General features: G+C 49.5%; 1 protein-coding gene and 1 pseudogene across 1 annotated transcript; one reads left to right on the top strand and one right to left on the bottom strand.

Moving 5' to 3' along the window:
- Positions 1-47: 47 nt before the first annotated feature.
- Positions 48-18,369, bottom strand: LOC103974476 (myb family transcription factor PHL11-like; annotated as a pseudogene).
- A 409-nt stretch (positions 18,370-18,778) lies between these two features.
- LOC135671594 (probable CCR4-associated factor 1 homolog 11) lies at positions 18,779-19,642 on the top strand. Its single transcript, XM_065179802.1, has one exon. It carries the CDS (start codon positions 18,779-18,781, stop codon positions 19,640-19,642), a length of 864 nt encoding a protein of 287 aa, XP_065035874.1.
- The last annotated feature ends 6,728 nt before the right edge of the window (positions 19,643-26,370 follow it).

Here is a 26,370-nt window from a genome sequence, read left to right as displayed (position 1 = left end):
TTTCTTGGATAAACTGATAGCTTTCAAATTGGGCAAACAACATGATATGTTGATGGCCGAAGAGAGGAAGTTCCCGTACAAGGGGGAGTTGTTTCGTCCACGATCAAATCATTCAACAAACCGCAGTATAAAGATTTACGCTGTAGGAAAGAAACATAGACTCGATATCAACTCGATGCGCACAATGACAGCATCGGATGTGTCTGCAAGTGCAGAATCGACACTCAAAGCTGGTTTACAACCCCTGCGTTTGGATTCTGAGATCCAAGTCGTTTCCTCTTGATCCACCAACCATCTCACCTCTGCTTCCTTTCACATTCAAATCCAGCAGAAGAAGAGAACTGTCCTCGGCCTCATCTCTACCTTCCTGATAAAGTTGAAACCCTCAATCGTTCCTCTTCTTGATGTTTTCCTCTGACCGCACTAATCTCAGCTCCGAGTGCTTCTCTTCGCAAACCCGACCGACGTTCTCCGTCAAGCCTGATAGTGGCAGGTCGAAATCCGTAAGCTGGGCTCTGGTGGCTTCCAAACTGCCTGACGAGCCATTCATGTCGAAACAAAGATCTTCTGAGCTTTCTCCAGCATTGCTTGCAAGTACTTCCTCTGAGCCTTTATACTCGTTTGCAATTTCTTCTGTGCCTGGTAAAGAAATCTCGCGAATGTTACAAGGAGTAGGGCCTTTGTTTGCCACACACCAATAGGCTTACCTCCCGCTGCTCTTGCAGTTTCCTCTGCACTTCGATCTGATAGCATAATGCCTCTCCAAGAGGCATTTCTCTGCATGGTTTGTGAAACATCGGATGACGGATATAAATTGGAGAGCATAAATCAAAGTCTGGAGTTCACGGGATTACTAAATTACAAAAACTACATCAAGTGCACAAACATTCCAATCTATACCGTTTAATAAGAATCACAGACTAACCATTACTGCTAAGATTCTTAAGCTTCGCAAAACTTCCCTAGCTTGTTCGAAGCTATTAAATCCTTTGTAGTATCTTGAGTCAAGAAGCTTTTCTCCGCGATTTATTTTTATTTTCTTTAGCACAGTCCTATTTATTTACAGAACTCATCGATGTTTTGTATGCAACGTCACATCCCGGATTTATAAAAAAAATAAAAATATCAATAATTTATTATCCATTATTTATATAATAAACTTCCTCTTTTTCTTTTTTTTTTCTTCATCCTTTAATTCAAATCCTTGTTTTTACAATAATAAATATTCTATTAATTAGAAAAAGGACCACAGCTTCTTGGTAAGTCATAAGGAAGCTTCAGATTTATTACAAAGTAGTAAATTACTCTGAAAATAAATATTAGATAAACTGATTTATTATTAAATCCTTTATAGTATCTCGAGTTATTGATGTTTAGTAGTATTTCGAGTCATTGCAGAACTCATTGATGTTTTACATGCAGCACATGATATTTGTTAACGCTTTGCAATTTCTTGTATAAAGTTTAAATTTTATATGCAACGATACGTAAAAGTAGAGTTTGTGCCATACACATATCCGACACCGAATGTTCTAGAGACGTCACTGCTGGTGGTAGAGGAACAATTAGTCTTGGTTGAATTGCTTCCTGCATGAGGAATAAAAAGCAGGCATGAACGCTCAATTCTAAGTAATGTATGTACTCTCTCAGTTTATGGTGGCCTGCCTTGACCTACCATTTTTCTTTGCTTCCTGGCCTGTCTCCCTTCTGGTTTGCTTTCCAGGTCTGTACTTCTACAGACAGATAAAGCAAGATCAGAATAGAAGCAATAGACCATAGAAGGAGGGACAAAGAGATGTGACCTGAAGATGACTCTTGAGATGGTAAAACATCAACCCCTTCATGCCCATCAAGCTTAGCACCGACTTTGGAATCTCTTCTCCCAATTGATCACCGAATTATAATTAACGATCACAATTCGATCGTAATTGACTCAGATCTACAATTCAGAAATACGAAGCTTCAGCAAGGTGAGTGGAAGGCACCATGGCCTTCGTGGGAGCCAATCAATCATGTGAGGTTGCAATCAAGGTTTAGAGATGTTGAGCTAACTAACACTACTTCAAGTCAAAAATTAAAAGGATTAGAGCAAAGATGATGGGCTATGGATTTCCTGAGTAATTAATCCTTGTGAAGAGTCATTTCCACACACTGCCAATTTTTTGTACAGAACTTGCAAATAAATTGAAGATATCAAATTTACTCGTCACCGAAAGTATGTCAAGTAAGGTGCTCATGAATTCGAACGCCATCTTAACCTGCAAGATCTACGCAAATTGGGAAGAAGAGACCATCGATTTGTAGTGACCAAACTTGAAGTTCGAAGGACCACCTACATCAAAAGAGAACAAGATTCTTCGACTCTCCACTCGTCCAGACCATTCCGTAAGTTCAACATACGGTACAACGATGAGAAGTTCATGAGAAAACTGATTTGAAAATGTGAGAACATTTCCGTCACCCACTGCAAAAGCATGCTTCAGATATAATGATGAAACAAAGAATAAAGATGTGCAACATTTGCTAACAAAAAACACCTTATAGATCAACACATAATGTCCCAGAAAACAACACATAAAGTTACCAATAAAATGTTAGAGCTTCAACACTAGAGCTGCCCTTACATGATTGTTGTCTTTCGTATCTGAGTCCTATTCTTCATCCTCATCTTGTACATCATTTTTCAAACAGAAGGTGATCAAGGGAAACATTAAGACTTTTAATGTTTTGATGAGTCCTCATCAGCAGCTGCTTCACCTCTTCTCTTTTCCTTAGTGTCCGTGCCTTCTTCATCGACATTAGCTGACTCTTCAAGGATGGAGACTCCATTGTTTTCTTTAATATTATCCGTTGAAACCGAGTCACCAACCTCCTTGATCGTAGTAGATTTATCATCTTTGGCCATAGGCTGTTTGCACTCAACGAGAAGGGCACAGACTTCCTCGATGCTCACAAGGTCAATAGGTGTTTGCTAGGCCTTTGTCGTGGCGGTGAGGCTTGCACCCTTTTTAATGAGATACTCAATGAGCTCTGGATGAGATCCTTGGACGGCATAGTGCAGAGGGGTCAAACCTTTCAAGTTAGCAGGCCTTGACAGAGACATCAGAGGATAATAGGATCCTAATTATCTCTAGATGACCTTTCTGAGCAGCAAAATGGATCGCGGCTGTATCACCCATAGCAGCAGCAGCTCCAATGTCGGCGTTATTCTTGCAGAGAAATCTTGCTACCTCTGTCTGCCCAAACCAAGCAGCCAGATGAAGACTCAATTTCATATTATTCGTGTCAAGGTAGCAACATTAGATTACCAAACAAAAGATTTATCAATAGATTCGTTTGTTCCACTTTTTTACAAAATAAAAAGAAAAGAAAAAATGTGCAATACATCCGAGAATCAAATTTCAGAATTGATAGGGAGAAGCTTGGCACTACCAGATCCCCTCGCCACCTAAGCCAGCAACGCCACCAAAGCCAACTGTGGGGGCCCCCACCAACAACCTCCCAGTCGCCAGCAGGGATCTGCCCTGCCAATCCTAGCTTCCCAACGTGGTGTCACGGCCTTAGCTGGAATTGCCTAAGGCGTGAGGCACCCTTGCGGCCAAGACGCGAACTTAGCTTGCGTTGCATAAGACGCGTTTCGCCCTTGCGATATTGTTCCGCAAAGATCAGCCCACTTACAACCTCTCGCAGGTCCCGAAGGACCTGTAAAAGAGAAAGTTGATTAGTTCGAAAGAACGAGCAACGGACAAGTCCCGAATTCTCGTGAAAAAGGAAAGCTTTACAAGCAATTCAGCGAGCACCTTGTGTAAACAAGAGAAAAGAGGGAGTGGGGGAAAACAAGGGCTTTAGAAGGTTGAACGAGCAGCTGCAAGCCCACAAACAGCTGCTCACCGAGTCCCGGGCCCGACAACAAGTTCCCGTCAAGGCAACGTGCGAACTTGCGAATGTGTGTTCAACGCCCGGTACTATATCGAAGCCCCATCCACCCCTGTGCCACCCGGGGGGTTCAAAGGGGCTGAGATGGCTGACGTTTTGGTGAGCAGAGGCAGATTCCAGAAATCAGCCCGCGGCACACGAAAACGGAGCTGTTTTGGGCTGTTTTTGGGCTGTTTTGCTCGGTTCGGTGAGCGGTCCCTTTGTAACGCTGCAGCTTGTTCGAACTTACATTTTTACAAGTAAAATGACTCAAAACCAAGGCAAAACAGGCTGCCAAGTAATTGTACATGTAGATGAGAGCGACGAACGGTTCGTTGAACGGAGTTGTTGCGGGCGCGCGACGACCGTTCGTGACATTCTCCCCAACCTAAACTGTCGACGCCCTCGTCGACGCTTGTTGGTAGTTGTTGATGATCTCTTCTTCATGTCGCAGGGCATCTTCAGGCTCCCAACTGGCTTCAGTTCAGGGAAGTTTTCGCCACTTCACCAAGTACTATGTCTGCTCAGCTCCGTTGGGTAGCTTTATCTTGTGGTCCGCCAGAATGGTTTCAACTCGCTTCTCGTAGGAGGCTGTGATGGGAGGTAGCCGAGTTGGAACACTTCGAGAAGCATCTTGCGGATCCGAGTGGTAGGCTTTTAGGTTGCTGGCGTGAAGAACGTTGTGAATTTTGAACCACGTCGGCAGTTGCAACTTATAAGAGACGTTGCCTACCCTGCTGATAATTGGGAAGGGCCCTTCATACTTGCGCACCAATCCTTTGTGGACTTTGTTCCTAAATAATTGGAGTGATGCTGGTTGGAGCTTTACCAACACCAAATCGCCAACTTTGAACTCTTGCGGTCGCCTTCCCAAGTCTGCCCACTTCTTCATCCTTCTTGCCGCCTTCTCCAAGTAAGCCCGCGCAATATCTGCATTTCGATGCCACTCCTTTCCGAAATGGTAGGCTGACGGACTACTCCCAGTATACCCAATGGCTATAGTGTGCGAAGTCGACGGTTGTTGTCCGGTAATGATCTCGAAGGGGCTCTTGTTGGATGCAGAGCTCCGCTGCAAGTTGTAGGAGAATTGGGCAATGTCCAACAGCTTCACCCAATCTCGTTGGTTGGCACTCACGTAGAGCCGAAGATATTGCTCCAGAAGCGAGAGTATCCTTTCAGTTTGGCCATCCGTCTAGGGGTGGAGGCTTATAAAGAAGTATAACTTTGACCCCAACAATTTGAATAGCTCGGTCCAGAATCGTCCCAGGAACCGAGCGTCTCGATCACTAATGATATTGTGCGGGACTCCCCAATACTTAACCACATCCTTCATTATCAGCTTGACCGCCTCCTCTGCTGAACAGTGTAGGGGAGCATTAAAGAAAGTTGCACACTTTGAAAACCGATCGACCACCACGAGTATCGATCCGAGTCTCCCTACAAGTGGCAATCTTGATATGAAGTCCAAGGAAATGCTCTCTCACGGCCTTTCTGGTACGGGCAACAGCTCCAAAAGTCCCACCGGCTTCCACTATTCCACCATGTCTTGTTAGCAAGTAAGGCATGTTCGAACATATTCCTCCACATCAGTCCTCATCTTCGGCCAGTAGAAGGCCCTCTCCACGAGAGCCAATGTTCTGTGAAAACCTGGGTGTCCAGCCCAAAGGGAATCGTGACACTCTTTTAAGAGTTCACGCCTCAAATTGTCTACTCGGGGAACATAAACCCTATTGCCTTTGGTGTAAACGAGTCCCTCCTGGACCCAAAATCGTCGTGTCTTGCCTTCTTTGTTGAGCTGCATTAGGATAACTGCCTGGGGGTCACTATACAGTCCATCTCTGATCCTGGAAAGGAAGTTGGAGTGCAACTGACTTGCTTGAACTCCGTCCTCCAATTGTGTGGCATTCACACGCTCCACTTTCCGACTCAATGCATCGGCCACGACATTCGCCTTCCCAGGCTTATACTCCATTGCCATATCAAATTCAGCTACGAAGTCCTGCCAATGCGCCTGCTTTGGGGAGATCTTCTTCTGAGTTTGGAAATAGCTCAGAGCGATGTTGTCCGTCCTCAGCACAAATCGCGATCCGAGGAGATAGTGTCGCCAAACTCGTAGACAGTGGATCACCGCTGTCATCTCCTTCTCATGCACTGGATACCGCCACTCGGTCTCGTTGAGTTTACGGCTCTCGTAGGCCACCGGATGACCCTCCTGTTTGAGTACTCCCCCAATAGTGAAGTCCGAAGCATCTGTATGGACTTCAAAAGGCTCCCCATAGTTTGGCAATTTGAGCACTGGTTCTTCCATAACAGCGGCCTTCAGATCTTGGAATGTCTTTTCACATTTATCAGACCACTTCCAAGGTTGCTCTTTCTTCAGTAACTCCGTCAGTGGAATTGCACGCTTCGAGTACCCCGCTATGAAGCGTCGATAGTAGTTGACGAAACCAATGAAGGATCTCAACTTTGGCACCTTCTTTGGAGTTCGTCATTCCGCAATCGCTTGCACCTTCGACCTATCCATCCGAATGGAACCATTACCAATTTGATGCCCCAAGAATAGGATCTCCGTTTGGGCGAAGTAGCATTTCTCCCTTTTTACGAACAATGTGTTCTCCCTGAGAACCTTGAAAATTGTCCGAAGGTGCTGGACATGTTCCTCGAGCGTTTGGTTGTATACGACAATATCGTCTAAGTAGATGACCACGAACTTTTCCAAATACTCCTTGAATAGTTGGTTCATGAGAGTGCAGAACGTGGCTGGAGCGTTGGTTAAGCCGAAAGGCATCACCAAGAACTCAAACGCTCCATACCTGATCACACAGGTAGTCTTCGCCTCGTCGCCTTCAGCGATGCGCACCTGCCAATACCCCGACCGAAGGTCGAGTTTCGAGAAATACTTGGCTTTGCCCAACTGGTCGAACAAGTCCGCGATGAGCGGGATGGGATACTTGTTCTTCACTGTCACTTTGTTAAGGGCTCGGTAATCGACGCAGAGTCGGAGGCTCCCATCTTATTTCTTCTGGAAGAGAACTGGAGCTCCGAAAGGTGCTTCAGAGTTGCGGATAAGACCACCTCTTAGCAGTTCACCTAACTGCTTCCTAAGTTCTGCCAACTCTGGTGGGGGCATGCGATAGGGTGGTCTCGCTGGAGGCTTCACTCCTGGCTCCAGCTCGATGCTGTGATCCACGCCTCTGCGTGGCAGAAGAGTCTTCGGCAATTCGGGTGGCATAACATCATTGAACTCTTTCAGGACGTTCGCCACCACAACAGGTGCTTGAATGGCCTTCTCGTTAAGTGGCTCTAGCTTCATAGCAGCCATAAAGGTTAATTCACCTTTTTGCACCCCTTTCTTCAGTTGTAATGTCGATATGTGTTGGGGCTCCTTGGTTCCTCTTCGAGAGACGGGAACCACGCAGGGGTTGTAACCTCCCATCATACGTAGGGAGTTCAAGAACGGCATTGGCACCAACTTCGCCGCGTGCATAAACTTCATTCCAAGAATCACTTGGAAGTCATCCAGTGGCACTACCATCATGTTGGTGTTCCCGCTCCATGTCCCGATTTTGATGGGGACTCCCTTCGCTAACCCGGATATTCGCCTGGCCTCCGAGTTCATCGCCTTCATTCAGCTTGGGCTCTTCTCCAAGATTAACCCAAGTCGCTATGCTTCTCGATCGGCTATGAAGTTTTGGGTAGCGCCCGTGTCCACCACTGCACGGGTCGTTTGGTCATTTAACTTGATGTCCACGTACATCAGTTCACTACTTCCTGCTTTTTGTGTCTTTGTTTTCATGTTCTCCCCCACTTGACCCCGCATAGCGTTCAACAAACGCATTTCTCCCATCCGGGGTCCTTACGACTCCTCGTCGTCGCTGTTGGATTCAGAACTGCTCGAACTAAGAGCAACAGCTTTGCCCTTGTCCGATCGGGGGGGGGGGGGGGGGGGTGGATGGAAGCCGTCAAAGCATTGAGTACCTGTTTTTGTGGGCACTCCATCAACATGTGCGGTCCTCCGCAAAAAAAGCATCCTCCAGGTTTTGAGACCTTGCCTTTCGGGTTTTGCCCTTTGTGGGAACTCTTCTTCTTTTGTTCACCCCCGAGCTCCTTCCCTCGAGAATGTTTCGGAGGGCGATTGCTTGAAGATTGTTTCCTTCTCCCTGGGTCTTCAGAGGAAACAAAGTCGGTGAGCCTTTCTGCAGCAGCAATTGCCCCAACCACATCGGTAACATTCCTTCGATTTAGTTCTTGTTGAGCCCATGGCTTCAAACCATCGAGGAAGCTGAACAACTTTCCTTCTCGGACATGTCCTATATGTCCAGCATTAGTGCAAAAAACTGTTTCACATAGTCTCGGATGGTGGTACTCTGGCGGAGTTGTCTCAACTTCCTTCTTACGACGAACTCTGTGTTCTCTGGTAGGAACTGAGTTCTCAACTCCCGCTTCAAGTCCCCCCAAGTGTCAACCCGACACCGACCTTGTTGGATCTCCTCCCAGCGAGTTCGCCACCAAAGTTTTGCATCTCCGTTCAGATACATTGTTGCTATAGAAACTTTGGTATCTTCAGAATCGGGCCTCGTAGCTCGAAAGTATTGTTCCATGTTGAACAGAAAGTTCTCGAGCTCTTTGGCATCTCTGGCCCCTCCATATCCATGAGGCTCGGGTGCCCGCAAATTTTGTGGTGGTGCAACGCGGGTGTTGCTTCCTCCCGCATTTAGTGCTCTATTAAGCATTGTCACCCTTGAAGTGAGTTCCACCACAACTTCCTGCAGGTGTTGCATGGAGTCTTTGGTGTCATCAGACAGTCGGTCGACTAGGGCCTCGACCTTGTCGATCCTGGACTCCGCTTTCTCTTGCGAACTCTCTACCCCAACAAGCCTTTGTTGGCCATGGTAGAGTTCCTCCACGCTCGATTCAAGAACATCCAGGCGGGTTTCCGCCGTTGTGAGTCTCTTCTTGTGACTCTTCTTCCCAGTTGGCGCTCCAGATTGCGCCTCCTCCGCTCGCGGAGAGTAGCCAACTTCTCGCTCATCATGTTCACTGTCGCGCTCCTCTTGAGCGGCTCCAACAGCATGAGAGCGAGTGTGCACATGCAGCCCACCTGCGGCTGCTTGGGGCAAGGGTCCGGCTTGCCTAGTCTTGCTGGATTCGCCACGTTGCTTTGCCATGGCGAAGTTGCAAAGTTCCTTCGCTGCTTGCTCGAAGTGCTTGCCCGCTCTGATACCACAATGTCACGACCTTAGCTGGAATTGCCTAAGGAGTGAAGCACCCTTGCGGCCAAGACGCGAACTTAGCTTGCGTTGCCTAAGACGCGCTTCGCCCTTGCGATATTGCTCCGCAAAGATCAGCCCACTTGCAACCTCTCGCAGGTCCCGAAGGACCTGTAAAAGAGAAAGTTGATTAGTTCGAAAGAACGAGCAATAGACAAGTTCGGAAGTCTCACGAAAAGGGGAAGCTTTACAAGCAATTCAACGAGCACCTTGCGTGCACAAGAGAAAAGAGGGAGAGGGGAAAAACAAGGGCTTTAGAAGGATGAACGAACAGCTGTAAGCCCACAAACAGCTGCTCACCGAGTCCCGGGCGCAACAACAAGTTCCCGTCAAGGCAACGTGCGAACTTGCGAATGAGTGTTCAACGCTCGGTACTATACCGAAGCCCCATCCACCCCTGTGCCACCCGAGGGGTTCAATGGGGCTGAGATGGCTAACGTTTTGGTGAGCGGAGGCAGATTCCAGAAATCAGCCCGCGGCACACGAAAACGGAGCTATTTTGGGCTGTTTTGGGGCTGTTTTGCTCGGTTCGGTGAGCGGTCACTTTATAACGCTACAGCTTGTTCGAACTTACATTTTTACAAGAAAAATGACTCAAAACCAAGGCAAAACAGGCTGCCAAGTAAATGTACATGTAGATGAGAGCGACGAACTGTCACGGACAAACTTCGAAACAGGGTGTTTGATGTAATGCTTATGTATGTCCGTGTCTTTTGGCATGTTCATGCCTTGTACAGAATGTAGAGGGGCGGCCAAAGGCTTAATAGTCCCACTTTAGTTGGGTTGGTGGCCTCTTTAGGCTTGTAAATAAAGGTTGTGTCCTGTGGACACGTGCGAGAGCTTTTCGGTATGTAATGAACCATTTTACCCTTTGTTGTGCCACTGTTCAGAGCTTGTAAAGTCTGTTTGTAATTTGCATTGTCTATGAAGTGTTCTTTCGGAGATGTTTGCTTGTGGATCCCGATTGAGGCATTCTCTCTAACCCGTTCTCTCTTTTGGTGGTCCTATGGGACAATGGGAGGCTTCGGGGAAGTTGACCTTTGCGGACGGACACGCAAGGGTGCCGCACGACTTAGGCAAAACCAGCTAAGTTTGTGTCATATGGTATCAGAGCGGGACAAGCACTCATAGAAACACTTAGCATGCAAACGTGGGGGACCTAGCGGGGCTGCATTGAGGGCAGTCAACACATGCGCGACCGTTTGAGGGAAAACGAGCATGGAGATGTAGGGAAAAGAGTCGCTCAGAGGAGCGGGCATCTGACATTGGCATTCAGAGGAATGGCCAACCCTTCGCGCAAGAGGCACCACGAGAACAGACAAGCTTGGAAGAATGTGGAGCGCACAAAGGTTGGGATGGCTGAGTTTGAGCTACGGCTCAACGTTGACAATTATACTTATGGTGCTCTAGGCAAGCAAGGCGCTTGACAAGAATGAGACCATGCAAGGTGGAATGAGTTGCTCAACGACCAAAAGAGTTATGCAAAGCTCACAGAGGTGAGGGGAATTGCTAACTCGAAGAATTTGGTACTCATGCATGGGCTTGTATGCGGACGATGGAATGTTCGTGGCCATCCCAAGGCGACCGAGACTCGACGCCATGGAGCATTAAAACTTTCTCTTCGGCATGTGAAGGATACGTCCGTAGGAGGCTGAAGGCTGCAGCGAGTTCAGCATGTTGCTAGGCCTTGAGTGGTGCAGCGAGGGCTGTATTGACGTGGAGACGCAATCTAGCAAGTGCGTTTGCAGGAGGCAGAACAATGCACAGTTTGTTCAGCAGATCGAAGTAGTCCAAGGGGATGGTGGTCTCCGAAACGAAGAGAGACGTTGCTCCAATGGGACAATTATCCAGGAGAGATAAGTTCCGGCTCTCCAGAGGGAGAATCATGTGAGACAGACTTCACATGTTGAGGAGGAGTACCTCAATAAACAACAACTCCACGAAGCTCGATGGACTGAGCAAGCGACGAGGAGTCGTCGTATGATCTCGCTTGAGAGAATGCATTGGTGGATGCATTGCGAGATCAAGTGGGGGAGCGACCTAAAGCAACTTAAATGAAGGCACACTTGGACTCAAGGGAGGGCTGACCCGTGGAATGGTGGGCGCGAGGGCCACCATCGACTCAATGCAAAAACGAGGAGCGGAGCAACTTGGGTGTAACTTCGCGAAGTACCCAAGCCGCATGAAGGGAGCCAGCAGAGAAGTTGGAACATGGAGTAGAGGCACAATGCTTTCCTTAGACAGAGGTCAAGGACATGAACCCTTGCAGAGGCAAGAGCAGGATCATGTTGTTCCATGGGTCCTTCATTCTGACAGAGCGAACTCATCTTGCATGGTGCCAAAGACGAAGGGAGCTTCGGGGCACATGCACCTTATCTCGGAGGAGCATTTGAGGGAGGAACTAAGGCGACTCAATTTGCGGAGGCGAAGTTGGGTTCAGAAGGCCTTAGCACGGGGCAAGAGGACGCAGAGGCGGGTACTCTTGAAGAATATGCCACAGTGTTGCCATTCAAGTTGCCGTGAAGGAAGCGGTGCGCAGCGGAGATTGTGCTGGTAGGGGCAGAGGCCCAGGATCCAAACAATGATGCACAAATTATAGTGAAGTCGGTGGACTTCGGGAGCTACTAGGCGACGGATTGTCCTAGAGCGGTGCTTCATCTAGGTGTGACCCAAGAGTGGGTGGATGAAGGTCGATTGCCAAAGGAGCGAACAAAATCGAAGGTGGATGAGACCCTGCGATGTATTGGCAGAGGCCACACATGGAGGGTTCACAATTCGAGTTTATTCCACAAGGATCAGAATGCAATGGAGATGTCACCAGGAGGCGACATGGTGCAGCGGATCGTGGTGGAACAGTTCGTGGCAATGCGATACACACGACAGTGTCCCGTGAGGGATGAGATCATATGGAGGTATGATCGGGAGCTACTGGGAGCTCCGCTTTGGTGAACAACACGACGGCAAGAAGGGCTATGGATTCAAGGAGTGAAGGCCATGGTACCGCAGAGGCGGGTCTTCCGGGCGTGCACCGAATTTTGCATCGGATGAAAACCTTGGTCATCAGCATATGGGGGTTGGGTTCCACCAAGGGAAGAGTTCGAATGCAAGTACCAGTGAGTTCCATGGGAGGAACTTGATCATGCAGAGGTATGATCGAAGCAGCTGGAGAGTTGGACTGCTCCAGAGCTTATATTCGTTTAAGGGAGCCCGGCAAGTCAGAGGACAAGGCCGAGTAAGCGAACGTTGCTACCAAGGAAGCTAAGGAGAACAGAATCGGTGCAAACCTTACAATGTGATGGCAGAGGCCATGCATGGGAGTTGCAGTCTGTCTTTCCATCGACCAAACAGTCTGCTTGGAGAACACAGAGGTGCTGAAGCAGGGGGTCGAAAGGGGCGAGGAAGCGACGACGAGTCCAGAGGGACTTAGCTACCCAAAATCAAGCATCAGTTAGAATGGAGGTGGACTCAGAGGAGTGCCACGGAGACATATCTACTGATCGTGGAGAAAAGGGATGCAGAGGCGAGGCGACGGATAGGAGGGCCATGGGCATGGCAACGCCATGGTACCGCAGAGGCGGGACTTCCGTGAAAGTCTTTGATCCCTTGCTCTCATTGAGGGAGAGCGCTTCGTCGTGAAAGGGGCCGAGGAGGTGGAGCATGCAGAGGCAATCTCCAAGTACCGAGACAAGGCTGAAGGGCAGAGGCCACGAAACTTCGTAAGACCGGTGTCAACAAGTTTCTCATTAAGATAGCCGTAAGTGAAGGACTTCGGGTCATGCAAGAGTGCACGACCAAGGAACGAAGCAGGCAGTACGCGGTGCTGTACCTTTGTTACTCAGTGGAGTAGGCGGCAGGGTTGATGGAGAAGACGGTACAATCCCAGAGGTGACCTCATCTATCAGAGAATTACTCCAAGTTGGGGTGAAAACTTCCCGCATTCCAGAAGTTCGATGGCATTGAGAAGGTGAATCACAGTAGCTAACTCAACGCAAGGAGTGCAAACACTTCAAGTGCTTCAGAAGTGTGAGCAAAGAGCAGGCGAAGGCCAGTAACCAGCTCGATGCATGAAGTACAACCTCGAGGAGGCGGGCGAAGTCAAGTAACCTTTGCCTTCTCAACTCTCAAGAGAATGGGCGAAACCGAGTACCCCAGTTCTCTTATCTATCCAGCAGAGGAGCTCTGCACAAGTTCAAAGACCCTTCGAAGATAATGGAAGACAATAGTTGTCAAATCCTCACCAACGGTGATCAGTGCTACTGAGAGTAGATTGTCCGCTTCATTTCCCAACGAAATGCCAATCGAAAGCGGAAGTGATGTGAACCTACTTGGATGTGACAACTAACTGAAAGAAGAGTCAATGAGCAGATTTTGTGGAGGAAGGACCCAAAACTTCAGAAGTTTGCGAGACGATGCTCGTTACAGCTCCAACAAGCATCTACCCAGTTCAAGCAGCATGTGGAATTTCTGAGAGACTAGCGCAATAAGGATGGTCTTTTTCCTTCATCTGGGAGATCCGTAGGAATCAACAAAGATCAACACAACTTAGCCAACCCCACACCAGAGTCAGAGTCATTGGCGAGTTGAAGCAGCATGACGGATCAAAGGTTCGACTACTCAAAAACAGGAGCGGAGAGCAGCTGGGAGCCAGGAGGCGCATTGCAGCTGGAGCAGAAGATTGAAGACTCAGCAAAGGCGAAGAGTTGTAGTGTTCACAAAAGCTTCGACGAGGACGACGAAGGGATAAGTGGGGGAAAATGTCACGGACAAACTTCGAAACAGGGTGTTTGATGTAATGCTTATGTATGTCCGTGTCTTTTGGCATGTTCATGCCTTGTACAGAATGTAGAGGGGCGGCCAAAGGCTTAATAATCCCACTTTAGTTGGGTTGGTGGCCTCTTTAGGCTTGTAAATAAAGGTTGTGTCCTGTGGACACGTGCGAGAGCTTTTCGGTCTGTAATGGACCATTTTACCCTATGTTGTGCCACTGTTCAGAGCTTGTAAAGTCTGTTTGTAATTTGCATTGTCTATGAAGTGTTCTTTCGGAGATGTTTGCTTGTGGATACCGATTGAGGCATTCTCTCTAACCCGTTCTCTCTTTTGGTGGTCCTATGTGACAATGGGAGGCTTCGGGGAGGTTGACCTTTGCGGATGGACACGCAAGGGTGCCGCACGACTTAGGCAAAACCAGCTAAGTTCGTGTCAGAACGGTTCGTTGAACGGAGTTGTTGCGGGCGCACGACGATCGTTCGTGACAGTAGGCACGCAAGACCCACTCCTTACTAATGCCGTAGCTAAAGAAACCATGCCCCGCATTAATGGTTGGCAGCATGCCCCAGCTTCCCCAACCGCCTCCTGGCTGACATCTCAACAGAAGTCATGCCTCTGCATTAATGACTGGCAGCATGCCCTTGCTTCCCCAGTAGCCTCCTGGCTGACATATCAAAAAAAGTCATGCTTCGGTATTAATGATTGATAGCATGGCCCGATTTCACCAGCCTTCCCCTCCGGACGACCGATGGAGGGCCCACTCCTTGCCTAACCCAAAGCGACAGGGGAGTCAGCCCAAAGGCGTCCCAACGGTCCGCACCAGCAAGCCGTCCTTATTAATGCCCCCACCATACATAGTAAGAGGGGCCTGGCTAACACACGTCTAGATTGCTCGATGCCTAGGTAAAAAATCGAAGCCCCAGACCAAGACAAATGGAGGTAGGCAAAAACCCTCTATTCTCTCATTTACACTACTCACACTATTGCCTTCCTCCCCCTCCATCAGTCCATCTTTCGCTAACTTAAGCATCGAAGGGGTCGACCTCTAGTGGGGCATCCTTCGTGCCGGGCTGCGAGTCGGTCGGCAGCGCTGGAGGAGGGGCTTGCGAGTCGGTCGGCAGTGCTGGAGGAGGGGCTTGCGGCGCATTGTTTCCGAGGAGTGACCGAAGGTTCACCATTTCTGCAAAAGATGAGAAAAGCGTCAGCACCAAGGATGAACCACGCAAATACCCGAACCAAACGTCGACTAACGTACCCAGAGGCATCGGGCTGAGACCCGCCTCGACCAGCCACTCCTCGGTCATGTTCTGGAGGGCCTGGGACCTGGGGAGAATCTCCCTGAGCCTCCCCAAGTCGAGGCGCTCCGCTTTGCCCAAACATGGGGTGGTGTTGTCGATCACCCTTGCAGACCAACGAACTCCGAAACCCCAATCCTGTGCGCGGCTGACGTAAAAAAACCTCCCCTTCCACCCCTTATTATTAGAATGGGCCCCTCCGACTCGGAAGCCCTTCCGGGCAGATAAAAAGTAACCCCCCGAACCCTTGGTAAGGCGATAACAGGAAAGAAAAAGGTTGAGGGTGGGGGCGATGTTGGCGTAGTGGCATTCCCCCAAGAATACCACCAAGTAACGCTAAGAGTTCGGCGCCACTTGAGATGGCAAAATCCGCCAGAAAGACAAGTAGGACACAATGAGGGGGTGCAAGGGGAGGCGCAAACCCGCCTCCAGGGCGTCTAGGGTTAAGGCGAAACCCTTCGGGACCGGGTCGTACGCCCGTTGTCCCGGTTCAGGCGCGCCAAGAACGTAGTCCCCCGGGATACCATAGCGCTCTCGGAGTCTGACCAGCGACGACTCACTCACAGAGGAGTCCTGATCATGCGGCCACATCAAGGCCTCAAGGGCCCGTGCCGCCTCCCTATCAGATGACTCAACAAGGGGCGGAGGAGGACTTCCCTCCCCAACTCCGAGGGAATGGATAGAAGAGGAGGAGGGAGAGGACGCCATCCTAACTGACCTTAACTGGGGGGGGGGTGCTACGGGAGAGGAGAGCGACGCTGGAGGTGAGGAGGACGACCGGAAGAAAGACGGCGAGACCGGAAGGGAAAAAACTCAGCAGCGAAAGATGGAGGTGAAGTAAGGCGCCCGCTATTTAAAAGGGATGTCCCGCCAGAACCAGCGCCCCTTCGCCTCCCTAGAGTGGGCGGCAACCCACTCACGCGCGTGCGTAACCGTCGCGTCGCGTCGCATCGGAAAATACCCAAAGGCGCTCCGCCTTAATGAAGGCCTGATGTGGCGACCCCGCCAAAACAACAGCATCCGGACGCCTCGATCCCGGCACCCGAAGACCAACGCAAACTGGGAAGAAGAGATCGTCGATTTGTAGTAACCAAACTTGCATTTCGAAGGACCACCTGCATCAAAAGAGAACAAGATTCTTCAACTCTCCACTCGTCGGACCACCTACATCAAAAGAGAACAAGATTCTTCGACTCTCCACTCGTCCAGACCATTCCGTAAGTTCAACATACGGTACAACGATGAGAAGTTCATGAGAAAACTGATTTGAAAATGTGAGAACATTTCCGTCACCCACTGCAAAAGCATGCTTCGGATATAATGATGAAACAAAGAATAAAGATGTGCAAAATTTGCCAACAAAAAACACCTTATAGATCAACACATAAAGTCCCAGAAAACAACACATAAAGTTACCAATAAAATGTCAGAGCTTCAACACTAGAGCTGCCCTTACATGATTGTTGTCTTTCGTATCTGAGTCCTATTCTTCATCCTCATCTTGTACATCATTTTTCAAACAAAAGGTGATCAAGGGAAACAATAAGACTTTTAATGTTTTGACGAGTCCTCAACAGCAACTGCTTCACCTCTTCTCTTTTCCTTAGTGTCCGTGCCTTCTTCATCGACATTAGCTGACTCTTCAAGGATGGAGACTCCATTGTTTTCTTTAATATTATCCGTTGAAACCGAGTCACCAACCTCCTTGATCGTAGTAGATTTATCATCTTTGGTCATAGGCTATTTGCACTCAACGAGAAGGGCACAGACTTCCTCGGTGCTCACAAGGTCAATAGGTGTTTGCTAGGCCTTTGTCGTGGCGGTGAGGCTTGCACCTTTTTTAATGAGATACTCGATGAGCTCTGGATGAGATCCTTGGACGGCATAGTGCAGAGGGGTCAAACCTTTCAAGTTAGCAGGCCTTGACAGAGACATCAGAGGATAATAGGATCCTAATTATCTCTAGATGACCTTTCTGAACAGCAAAATGGATCGCAGTCGTATCACCCATAGCAGCAGCAGCTCCAATGTCAGCGTTATTCTTGTAGATAAATCTTGCTACCTCTGTCTGCCCAAACCAAGCAGCCAGATGAAGACTCAATTTCATATTATTCGTGTCAAGGTAGCAACATTAGATGATCAAACAAAAGATTTTTCAAAAGAATCATTAGTTCCAGTTTTAACAGAATAAAAACAAAAGTAAAAATGTGCAATGCAGTTGAGAGAATCAAGTTTCAGAATGATCCAAAAGCTGAGTTTGTACCCTATGACTTGCAAATTTCTTAGATGACAACAGATTTAGTATAAGAAACTATGATATATCCTCTTTCGCACCACATAGAGGTTGAAGATATGGAATTATTTTTGTTAATTTACTTACCCAAGATTGAGATCTCGAAAAGTAAAGCACTTGTTGGATGTTTAAAAATTCTAATACCCAAAAAAACATAACATACATTGACAGAAAAGAGATGTTTAAATTGTCGACAGCAACAATTTCTCAGCTTCGTAATGAACATTTCCTATATTAAATCTAAGTATCGAAGCAACACAATTCCACCCACAAGTTATGTGGAAGTTCTTATACCGAAGAGTGTCAGTGTGGATGAATCGGCATGTATCATTTCTGCAAATCATTGCCACAGTCATCCTCCATCGATAGATAGTTTCATCATCTATATCCTTTTCTTCATTCTCTTTTCAAAGGAATCGAGTTGATATTTAAGACCTAAGACTCAGAAGGGCCAGCTAGTCACAAATAATGCACCAAATCAGACAGCAATCCGAATCCTAGCAAAGGAATTTAAATGAACCAGCCAAGTAGGTTAAAGCTCAAAAACCCTAAGGGAACCTTAAAACTCAGTGCCAAACTCTCGGCGGCGCAATAAGCTGCTCGCTCGACAGATTCTGAACCAAGCGAAGAGCCCACCACATGATAACGACAACAAAAGCGAAGATTGAGGAAAGGAGAACAAGGGAGAAAGGATACGGTGTCCGGGAATGGCGATCTCGAGTATTGACGGCGAGGGGATTAGCGTTGCAGATGGACTCGACCGTGGTGAGGTCCCCGTTCCTCGCGGCGGCGTGGAGATCGGAAGATTCGCTGCCCCCCTTCGGTAATCGGTTCTTCCTCCTCGATGCCGCTCCGGGGTCTCCCATCTCCGCGGGGTGTGCCGTCGTGGAGCTTCAAGCGACGAAGGCAGCGGTAATACATAGTTGATTGAAGGCCGAGACGGTAGCAGGATGGGCCGAGTTAAGGCCCACAAATGTGGAGACGTACTTCGAACGAAGATACCTTGGATCGTTAGAATCGGACTAGGATTCCGAGAGACATTGGATCGAGCTGGGGCTTAACACCCGCATCTTTCCTTCTTGGATTAGGATTATAGCTCGATTCGGATAGGATTCCGAATCGAACTGGGGTTCGGACACTCTGCCTGTTATATAAGGACGTGACCTTTGGACTTGTCACGCATCACTCCTCTCCGACACTCTTCTTCGCTCCACACTGTTGTATCGTCGCGTGGAAAGATGTCTTCGCAACGAGGAGGAGGAGGAGGAGGGCGGCAACATTTGGTGGTGCGCTCGGTTTGGGCGTGGAACTTGGAGTACGAGTTCTCCATCATTGCTTCCCTCGTGGATCGCTTCTCTTACGTCGCCTTCGACACGGAGTTTCCCGGCTTCCTCTACAGAACTCGGAGGCCACACCGTCTTCTCCCGCCCAGCCTGCGCTACGCCTTCCTCAAGGCCAACGTCGACAAGATGGAGCTCGTCCAACTCGGCCTCACCCTCTTCGACGCCTTCGGCGACCTCCCCTCCATCGGCACCGGCGGCAGGGTCGGGTACGCGTGGGAGTTCAACTTCCGCGAATTCGATGTCCGACGCGACCTCCACGCGCCGGACTCCGTCGACCTGCTCCGCTCCAGTGGCATCGACTTCGACCGGCTCCCCCTCTACGGCATTGACTCCGGCCAGTTCGCCGCCCACCTCTATCGTTCCGGCCTCGTCGCTCATTGCCGTTTCTGCCGCCCGCACTCCACTCGATGGATCGCCTTTCACAGCTGCTACGACTTCGCCTATCTCATCAAGGTGCTGGGGTTCGGCCGGCCTCTGCCCGACACCCTGGAAGAGTTCCTCGGCCTGGTGAACTTGCTCTTCGGAGAGACTGTGGATCTCAAGCACATTATGCGCGGCTGCAAGGGTCTCTCCGGCGGGCTGGAGAGAGTGGCGAGTACCCTCGGGGTGCCACGCCAAGCTGGGAAGTCGCATCAAGCTGGATCAGATAGCTTGGTGACCTGCCAAGTCTATCTGAAGATGAAGCGGAGGTTCTTCGACGACCAAGACGCCAAGGTGGCCTGCCATCGCGGCATCATCTACGGCCTACAAGCCTGCTGAATTCCTCCTTCGTTCTTGGAGTTTGTCAACGCAGCGCAGTGAAGGTGGTCGATTCTCAAAGCAAGTCAACTCAAATATGATCTTTCTCTTTTTCTTTGTGCACAAATGTCGAATGTTTCAACGTAAATAATATACAAATCAAGTCGTCTGTCAAATTCGGATGTGAAAATTGATTGCTGCTTGTGATGTATGGTAAGAATCCGAAGATTGTTGGATATGCACCACATCGATCTGTGCTCTGTTATTTTCTTGGATAAACTGATAGCTTTCAAATTGGGCAAACAACATGATATGTTGATGGCCGAAGAAAGGAAGTTCCCGTACAAGGGGGAGTTATTTCGTCCACGATCAAATAATTCAACAAACCGCAGTATAAAGATTTACGCTGTAGGAAACATAGACTCGATATCAACTCGATGCGCACAATGACAGCATCGGATGTGTCTGCAAGTGCAGAATCGACAGTCAAAACTGGTTTACAAGCCCTGCGTTTGGATTCTGAGATCCAAGTTGTTTCCTCTGGATCCACCAACCATCTCACCTCGGCGTCCTTTCACATTCAAATCCAGCAGAAGAAGAGAACTGTCCTCGGCCTCATCTCTACCTACCTGATAAAGTTGAAACCCTGAATCGTTCCTCTTCTTGATGTTTTCCTCTGACCGCACTTCTCTCAGCTCCGAGTGCTTCTCTTCGCAAACCAGACCGACGTTCTCCATCAAGCCTGATAGTGGCAGGTCGAAATCCGTAAGCTGGGCTCTGTTAGCTTCCAAACTGCCTGACGAGCGACTCATGTCGAAACAAAGACTTCTGAGCTTTCTACAGCATTGCTTGCAAGTACTTCCTCTGAGCCTTTAGACTCGTTTGCAATTTCTTCTGTGCCTGGTAAAGAAATCTCGTGAATGTTACAGGGAGTAGGGCCTTTGTTTGCCACACACCATTAGGCTTACCACGAGCTGCTCCTGCAGTTTCCTTTGCACTTCGATCTGATAGCACGACGCCGCTCCAAGAGGTATTTCTCTGCATGGCTTGTGAGACATTAGATGACCGATATAAATTAGAGAGCATAAATCAAAGCCTCGAGTTCACGGGATTACTAAATTACAAAAACTACATCAAGTGCACAAACATTCGAATCTATACCGTTTAATAAGAATCACAGACTAACCATGAATTCGAATGCCATCTTAACCTGCAAGACCTACGCAAACCGGGAAGAAGAGACCATCGATTTGTAGTGACCAAACTTGCAGTTCGAAGGACCACCTACATCAAAAGAGAACAAGATTCTTCGACTCTCCACTCGTCCAGACCATTCCGTAAGTTCAACATACTGTCACGAACGGTCGTCGCGCACCCGCAACAACTCCGTTCAACGATCCGTTCGTCGCTCACACCCGCTTGTACAGCTGCTTGACAGCAGGTTTTCTTATGGTTTTGGGTCATTTTGCTTGTAAATATGTAAGTTCGAACAAGCTGCAGCGCTGCAATGCGACCGCTCACCGAACCGAGCAAAACAGCCCAAATCAGCCCAAATCAGCCCCGTTTTCGCGTGCCACAGGTTCGCGCGGCGAACTGTCTCGTCAAAGCAAAATGTCAGCCATCTCAGACCCCAGGAACCCCCCAGGTGGCACCGGGCTGGATGGGGCTTCGGTTATATACCGGGCGTTGAACACTCTTTCGCAAGTTCGCACGTGACCTTTACGGGAACTTGGTGTTGCGCCTGGGACCAGGTGAGCGGCTGTTTGTGGGCTTGCAGCTGTTCGTTCATCCTTGAAAGCCTTGTTTTCCTCCCTCTCCCTCTTTTCTCTTGTGCACACAAGGTGTTCGACGATTTGCTTGTAAAGCTTCCCTTTTCGCGAGACTTCGGGACTTGTCCGTTGCTCGTTCTTTCGATCTAACTTTCTTTCTCTTTTACAGGTCCTTCGGGACCTGCGAGAGGTTACAAAGTGGCTGATCCTTGCGGAGCAAGATCGCAAGGGCGAAGCGCGACTTAGGCAACGCAAGCTAAGTTCGCGTCTTTGTCGCACGGGTGACCCGCGACTTTGGCAACACACGCTAGCTTCGAGTCTTTGGCCGCAAGGGTGCCTCACGCCTTAGGCAATTCCAGCTAAGGTCGTGACATTGTGGTATCAGAGCGGGCAAGCTCTTCGATCGAACAGCGAACGAACTTCGCAACTTCGCCATGGCAAAGCATCGTGGCGAATCAAGCAAGACGGGGCAAGCCGGAACCTTGCCCCAAGCAGCCGCAGGTGGGCTGCATGTGCACACTCGCTCTCATGCTGTTGGAGCCGCTCACGAGGATCGCGGCAGCGAACAGGATGAGCGAGAAGTTGGCAACTCTCCGCGAGAGGAGGAAGCGCAATCTGGTGCGCTAACGGGGAAAAAGAGTCATAAAGAGAGACTCACGACGGCGGAAACCCGCCTGGATGTTCTGGAAGCGAGCATGGAGGAACTCTACCATGGCCAACAAAGGCTTGTTGGGGTAGAGAGCTCGCAAGAGGAAGCGGAGTCCAGGATCGACAAGGTCGAGGCCCTAGTCGACCGACTGTCTGATGACACCAAGGACTCCGTGCTACACTTACAGGATGTTGTGGCGGAACTCACGGCAAAAGTGGCTATGCTCACAAGAACGCTAAATGTGGGAGGAGGCAACACCCGCGTTGCACCGTCACAAAACTTGAGGGCACCTGAGCCCCATGGATATGGAGGGGCCAGAGATGCCAAGGAGCTCGAGAACTTTCTGTTCGATATGGAACAATACTTCCGAGCTACGAGGCCCGATTCTGAAGATACCAAAGTTTCGATAGCAACAATGTATCTGAATGGAGATGCGAAACTTTGGTGGCGAACTCGTTGGGAGGAGATCCAACAAGGTCGGTGTCGAGTCGACACATGGGAAGACTTGAAGTGGGAGTTGAGAACTCAGTTTCTACCGGAGAACACAGAGTTCGTCGCGAGAAGGAAGTTGAGACAACTCCGCCAAAGTACTACCATCCGAGACTATGTGAAGCAGTTTTCTGCACTGATGCTGGACATACAGGACATGTCCGAGAAGGACAAGTTGTTCAGCTTCCTTGATGGTTTGAAACCATGGGCTCAACAGGAGCTGAATCGAAGGAATGTTACCGACGTGGTCGGGGCAATTGCAGCTGCAGAAAGGCTCACCGACTTCGTTTCCTCTGAAGACCCAACGAGAAGGAAACAATCTTCAAACAATCGCCCTCCAAAACATTCTCGAGGGAAGGAGCTCGGGGGCGAACAGAAGAAGAAGAGCTCCCACAAAGGGCCGAACCCGAAAGGCAATGTCTCAAAACCTGGAGGATGCTTCTTGTGCGGAGGACCGCACATGGTAAGGGAGTGCCCACAAAAACAGGCACTCAATGCATTAACAGCTTCCATCCACCCTCCCCGATCAGACAAGGGCAAAGCTGTTGCGCTTAGCTCAAGCAGTTCTGAATCCAGCAGCGACGATGAGGAGTCGCAAGGACCCCGAATGGGAGCAATGCGTTTGTTGAACGCTATGCGGGGTCAAGTGGGGGAGAACAACAAGACAAAGCAACAGAAAGCAGGAAGTGGTGAGTTGATGTACGTAGACATCAAGCTGAATGGCCAAATGACCCGTGCAATGGTGGACACGGGCGCTACCCACAACTTCATAGCCGATCGTGAAGCACAACGACTTGGGTTGATCTTGGAGAAGAGCCCAAGCCGAATGAAAGCGGTGAACTCGGAGGCCAGGCGAATCTCCGGGTTGGCGAAGGGTGTTCCTATCAAAATCGGGACTTGGAGCGGAAACACCAACATGATGGCCGTGCCACTGGACGACTTCCAAGTGATTCTTGGAATGGAATTTATGCACGCGGCGAAGTTGGTGCCGATGCCGTTCTTGAACTCCCTATGTATGATGGGAGGCGATGACCCCTGCGTGGTTCCCGTCTCTCGGAGAGGAACCAAGGAGCCCCAACATATTTCGGCGTTACAATTGAAGAAAGGGGTGCGAAAGGGCGAACTGACATTCGTGGCTGCTATGAAGCTAGAGCCACTCAACGAAGAGGCCATTCAAGAACCTGCTGTGGTGGCGAACGTCCTGAAGGAGTTCAAAGACGTTATGCCACCCGAGTTGCCGAAGACTCTTCCACCACGCAGAGGCGTGGATCACAGTATCGAGCTGGAGCCAGGAGTGAAGCCTCCAGCGAGACCACCCTACCGCATGCCCCCGCCAGAGTTGGCAGAACTCAGAAAGCAGTTAGGTGAACTGCTAAGCGGTGGTCTCATCCGCAGCTCAAAAGCACCTTTCGGAGCTCCAGTTCTCTTCCAGAAGAAACAAGATGGGAGCCTCCGATTATGCGTCGACTACCGAGCCCTCAACAAAGTAACAGTGAAGAACAAGTATCCCATCCCGCTCATTGCGGACTTGTTCGATCAATTGGGCAAGGCGAAGTATTTCTCAAAACTCGACCTTCGGTCGGGATATTGGCAGGTGCGCATTGCTGAAGGCGACGAAGCAAAGACTACTTGTGTGACCAGATACGGAGCGTTTGAGTTCTTGGTGATGCCTTTTGGCTTAACCAACGCTCCGGCCACATTCTGTACTCTCATGAACCAGCTATTCAAGGAGTATTTGGATAAGTTCGTGGTCGTCTACTTGGACGATATCGTCGTCTACAGCCAAACGCTCGAGGAGCATGTCAAGCACCTTCGGACGATTTTCAAGGTTCTCAGGGAGAACACGTTGTTCGTAAAAAGGGAGAAATGCTACTTTACTCAAACTGAGATCCTATTCTTGGGGCATCGAATCGGTGATGGCTCCATTCGGATGGACAAGTCGAAGGTGCAAGCAGTTGCGGAATGGCGAACTCCAAAGAAGGTGCCAGAGTTGAGATCCTTCCTTGGTTTCGTCAACTACTATCGACGCTTCATTGCCGGGTATTCGAAGCGGGCAACCCCACTGACGGAGTTGCTGAAGAAGGAGCAGCCTTGGAAGTGGTCGGACAAATGTGAGATAGCATTCCAAGACTTGAAAGCTGCTGTCCTAGAAGAACCAGTGCTCAAATTGCCAAACTATGGAGAGCCCTTTGAAGTCCACACAGATGCTTCGGACTTCGCTATTGGAGGAGTACTCATGCAGGAAGGTCATCCGGTGGCCTACGAGAGCCGCAAACTCAACGAGACCGAGAGGCGGTATCCAGTGCATGAGAAGGAGATGACAGCAGTGATTCACTGTCTACGAGTTTGGCGACACTACCTTCTCGGGTCGCGATTTGTGCTGAGGACAGACAACATCGCCCTGAGTTATTTCCAAACTCAGAAGAAGCTCTCCCCAAAGCAAGCACGGTGGCAGGACTTCCTGGCTGAATTTGATATGGCAATGGAATACAAGCCCGGGAAGGCGAATGTCGTGGCCGATGCGCTGAGTCGGAAAGTGGAATGCGTGAATGCTGCCCAACTGGAGGGCAGAGGCCAAGCAAGTCAGTTACACTCCAACTTCCTTTCCCGAATCAGAGATGGACTGTATAGTGATCCCCAGGCAGTTATCCTGATGCAGCTCATCAAAGAAGGCAAGGCACGACGATTTTGGGTCCAGGAGGGACTTGTTTACACAAAAGGGAATAGGGTTTATGTTCCCCGAGTGGACAATTTGAGGCGTGAACTCTTAAAAGAGTGTCACGATTCCCTTTGGGCTGGACACCCCGGCATTCACAGAACGTTGGCTCTCGTGGAGAGGGCCTTCTACTGGCCAAAGATGGGGATTGATGTGGAGGAGTATGTTCGAACATGCCTTACTTGCCAACAAGACAAGGCGGAGCAGCGGAAGCCGGTGGGACTTTTGGAGCCGTTGCCCGTACCAGAAAGGCCATGGGAGAGCATTTCCTTAGACTTCATATCAAGTTTGCCACCTGTAGGGGGACTTGGATCGATACTCGTGGTGGTCGATCGGTTTTCAAAGTATGCAACTTTCATTGCTGCCCCCCTACATTGTTCAGCTGAAGAGGCGGCTAGACTGATGATGAAGGGTGTAGTGAAGTATTGGGGAGTCCCACACAATATCATTAGTGATCGGGATGCTCGGTTCCTGGGATGATTCTGGACCGAGCTATTCAAATTGTTGGGGTCAAAGTTATACTTCTCTACAAGCCTCCACCCCCAGACGGATGGTCAAACTGAAAGAATAAATTCGCTCTTGGAGCAGTATCTCCGGCACTACGTGAGTGCCAATCAACGAGATTGGGTGAAGCTGTTGGACATCGCCCAATTCTCCTACAACTTGCAGCGGAGCTCTGCATCCAACAAGAGCCCCTTCGAAATTATCACAGGACAACAACCGTCGACTCCGCACACCATGGCAATTGGGTATACTGGAAGTAGTCCTTCAGCCTATCATTTCGCAAAGGAGTGGCATCGAAATGCAGATATTGCGCGGGCTTACTTGGAGAAGGCGGCAAAGAAGATGAAGAAGTGGGCTGACTTGGGAAGGCGACCGCAAGAGTTCAAAGTTGGCGATTTGGTGTTGGTAAAGCTCCAACCGGCATCCCTCCAATTCTTCAGGAACAGAGTTCACAAAGGATTGGTGCGTAAGTATGAAGGGCCCTTCCCAATTATCAGCAGGGTAGGCAATGTTTCTTACAGGCTACAGCTGCCGGCGTGGTTCAAAATTCACAACGTTCTTCACGCCAGCAACCTGAAGGCCTACCATTCGGGTCCGCAAGATGCTTCTCGAAGTGTTCCAA

The sequence above is a fragment of the Musa acuminata genome, unplaced genomic scaffold, assembly GCF_036884655.1.
Source record: "Musa acuminata AAA Group cultivar baxijiao unplaced genomic scaffold, Cavendish_Baxijiao_AAA HiC_scaffold_1142, whole genome shotgun sequence".
Lineage (NCBI taxonomy): Eukaryota > Viridiplantae > Streptophyta > Magnoliopsida > Zingiberales > Musaceae > Musa > Musa acuminata.
This window is presented reverse-complemented; position numbering and strand designations above follow the sequence as displayed.

Bases quoted from the DNA above. Each gene is read 5' to 3' on its own strand.
- LOC135671594 (XM_065179802.1), top strand. From the start codon at position 18,779: ATGTCTTCGCAACGAGGAGGAGGAGGAGGAGGGCGGCAACATTTGGTG.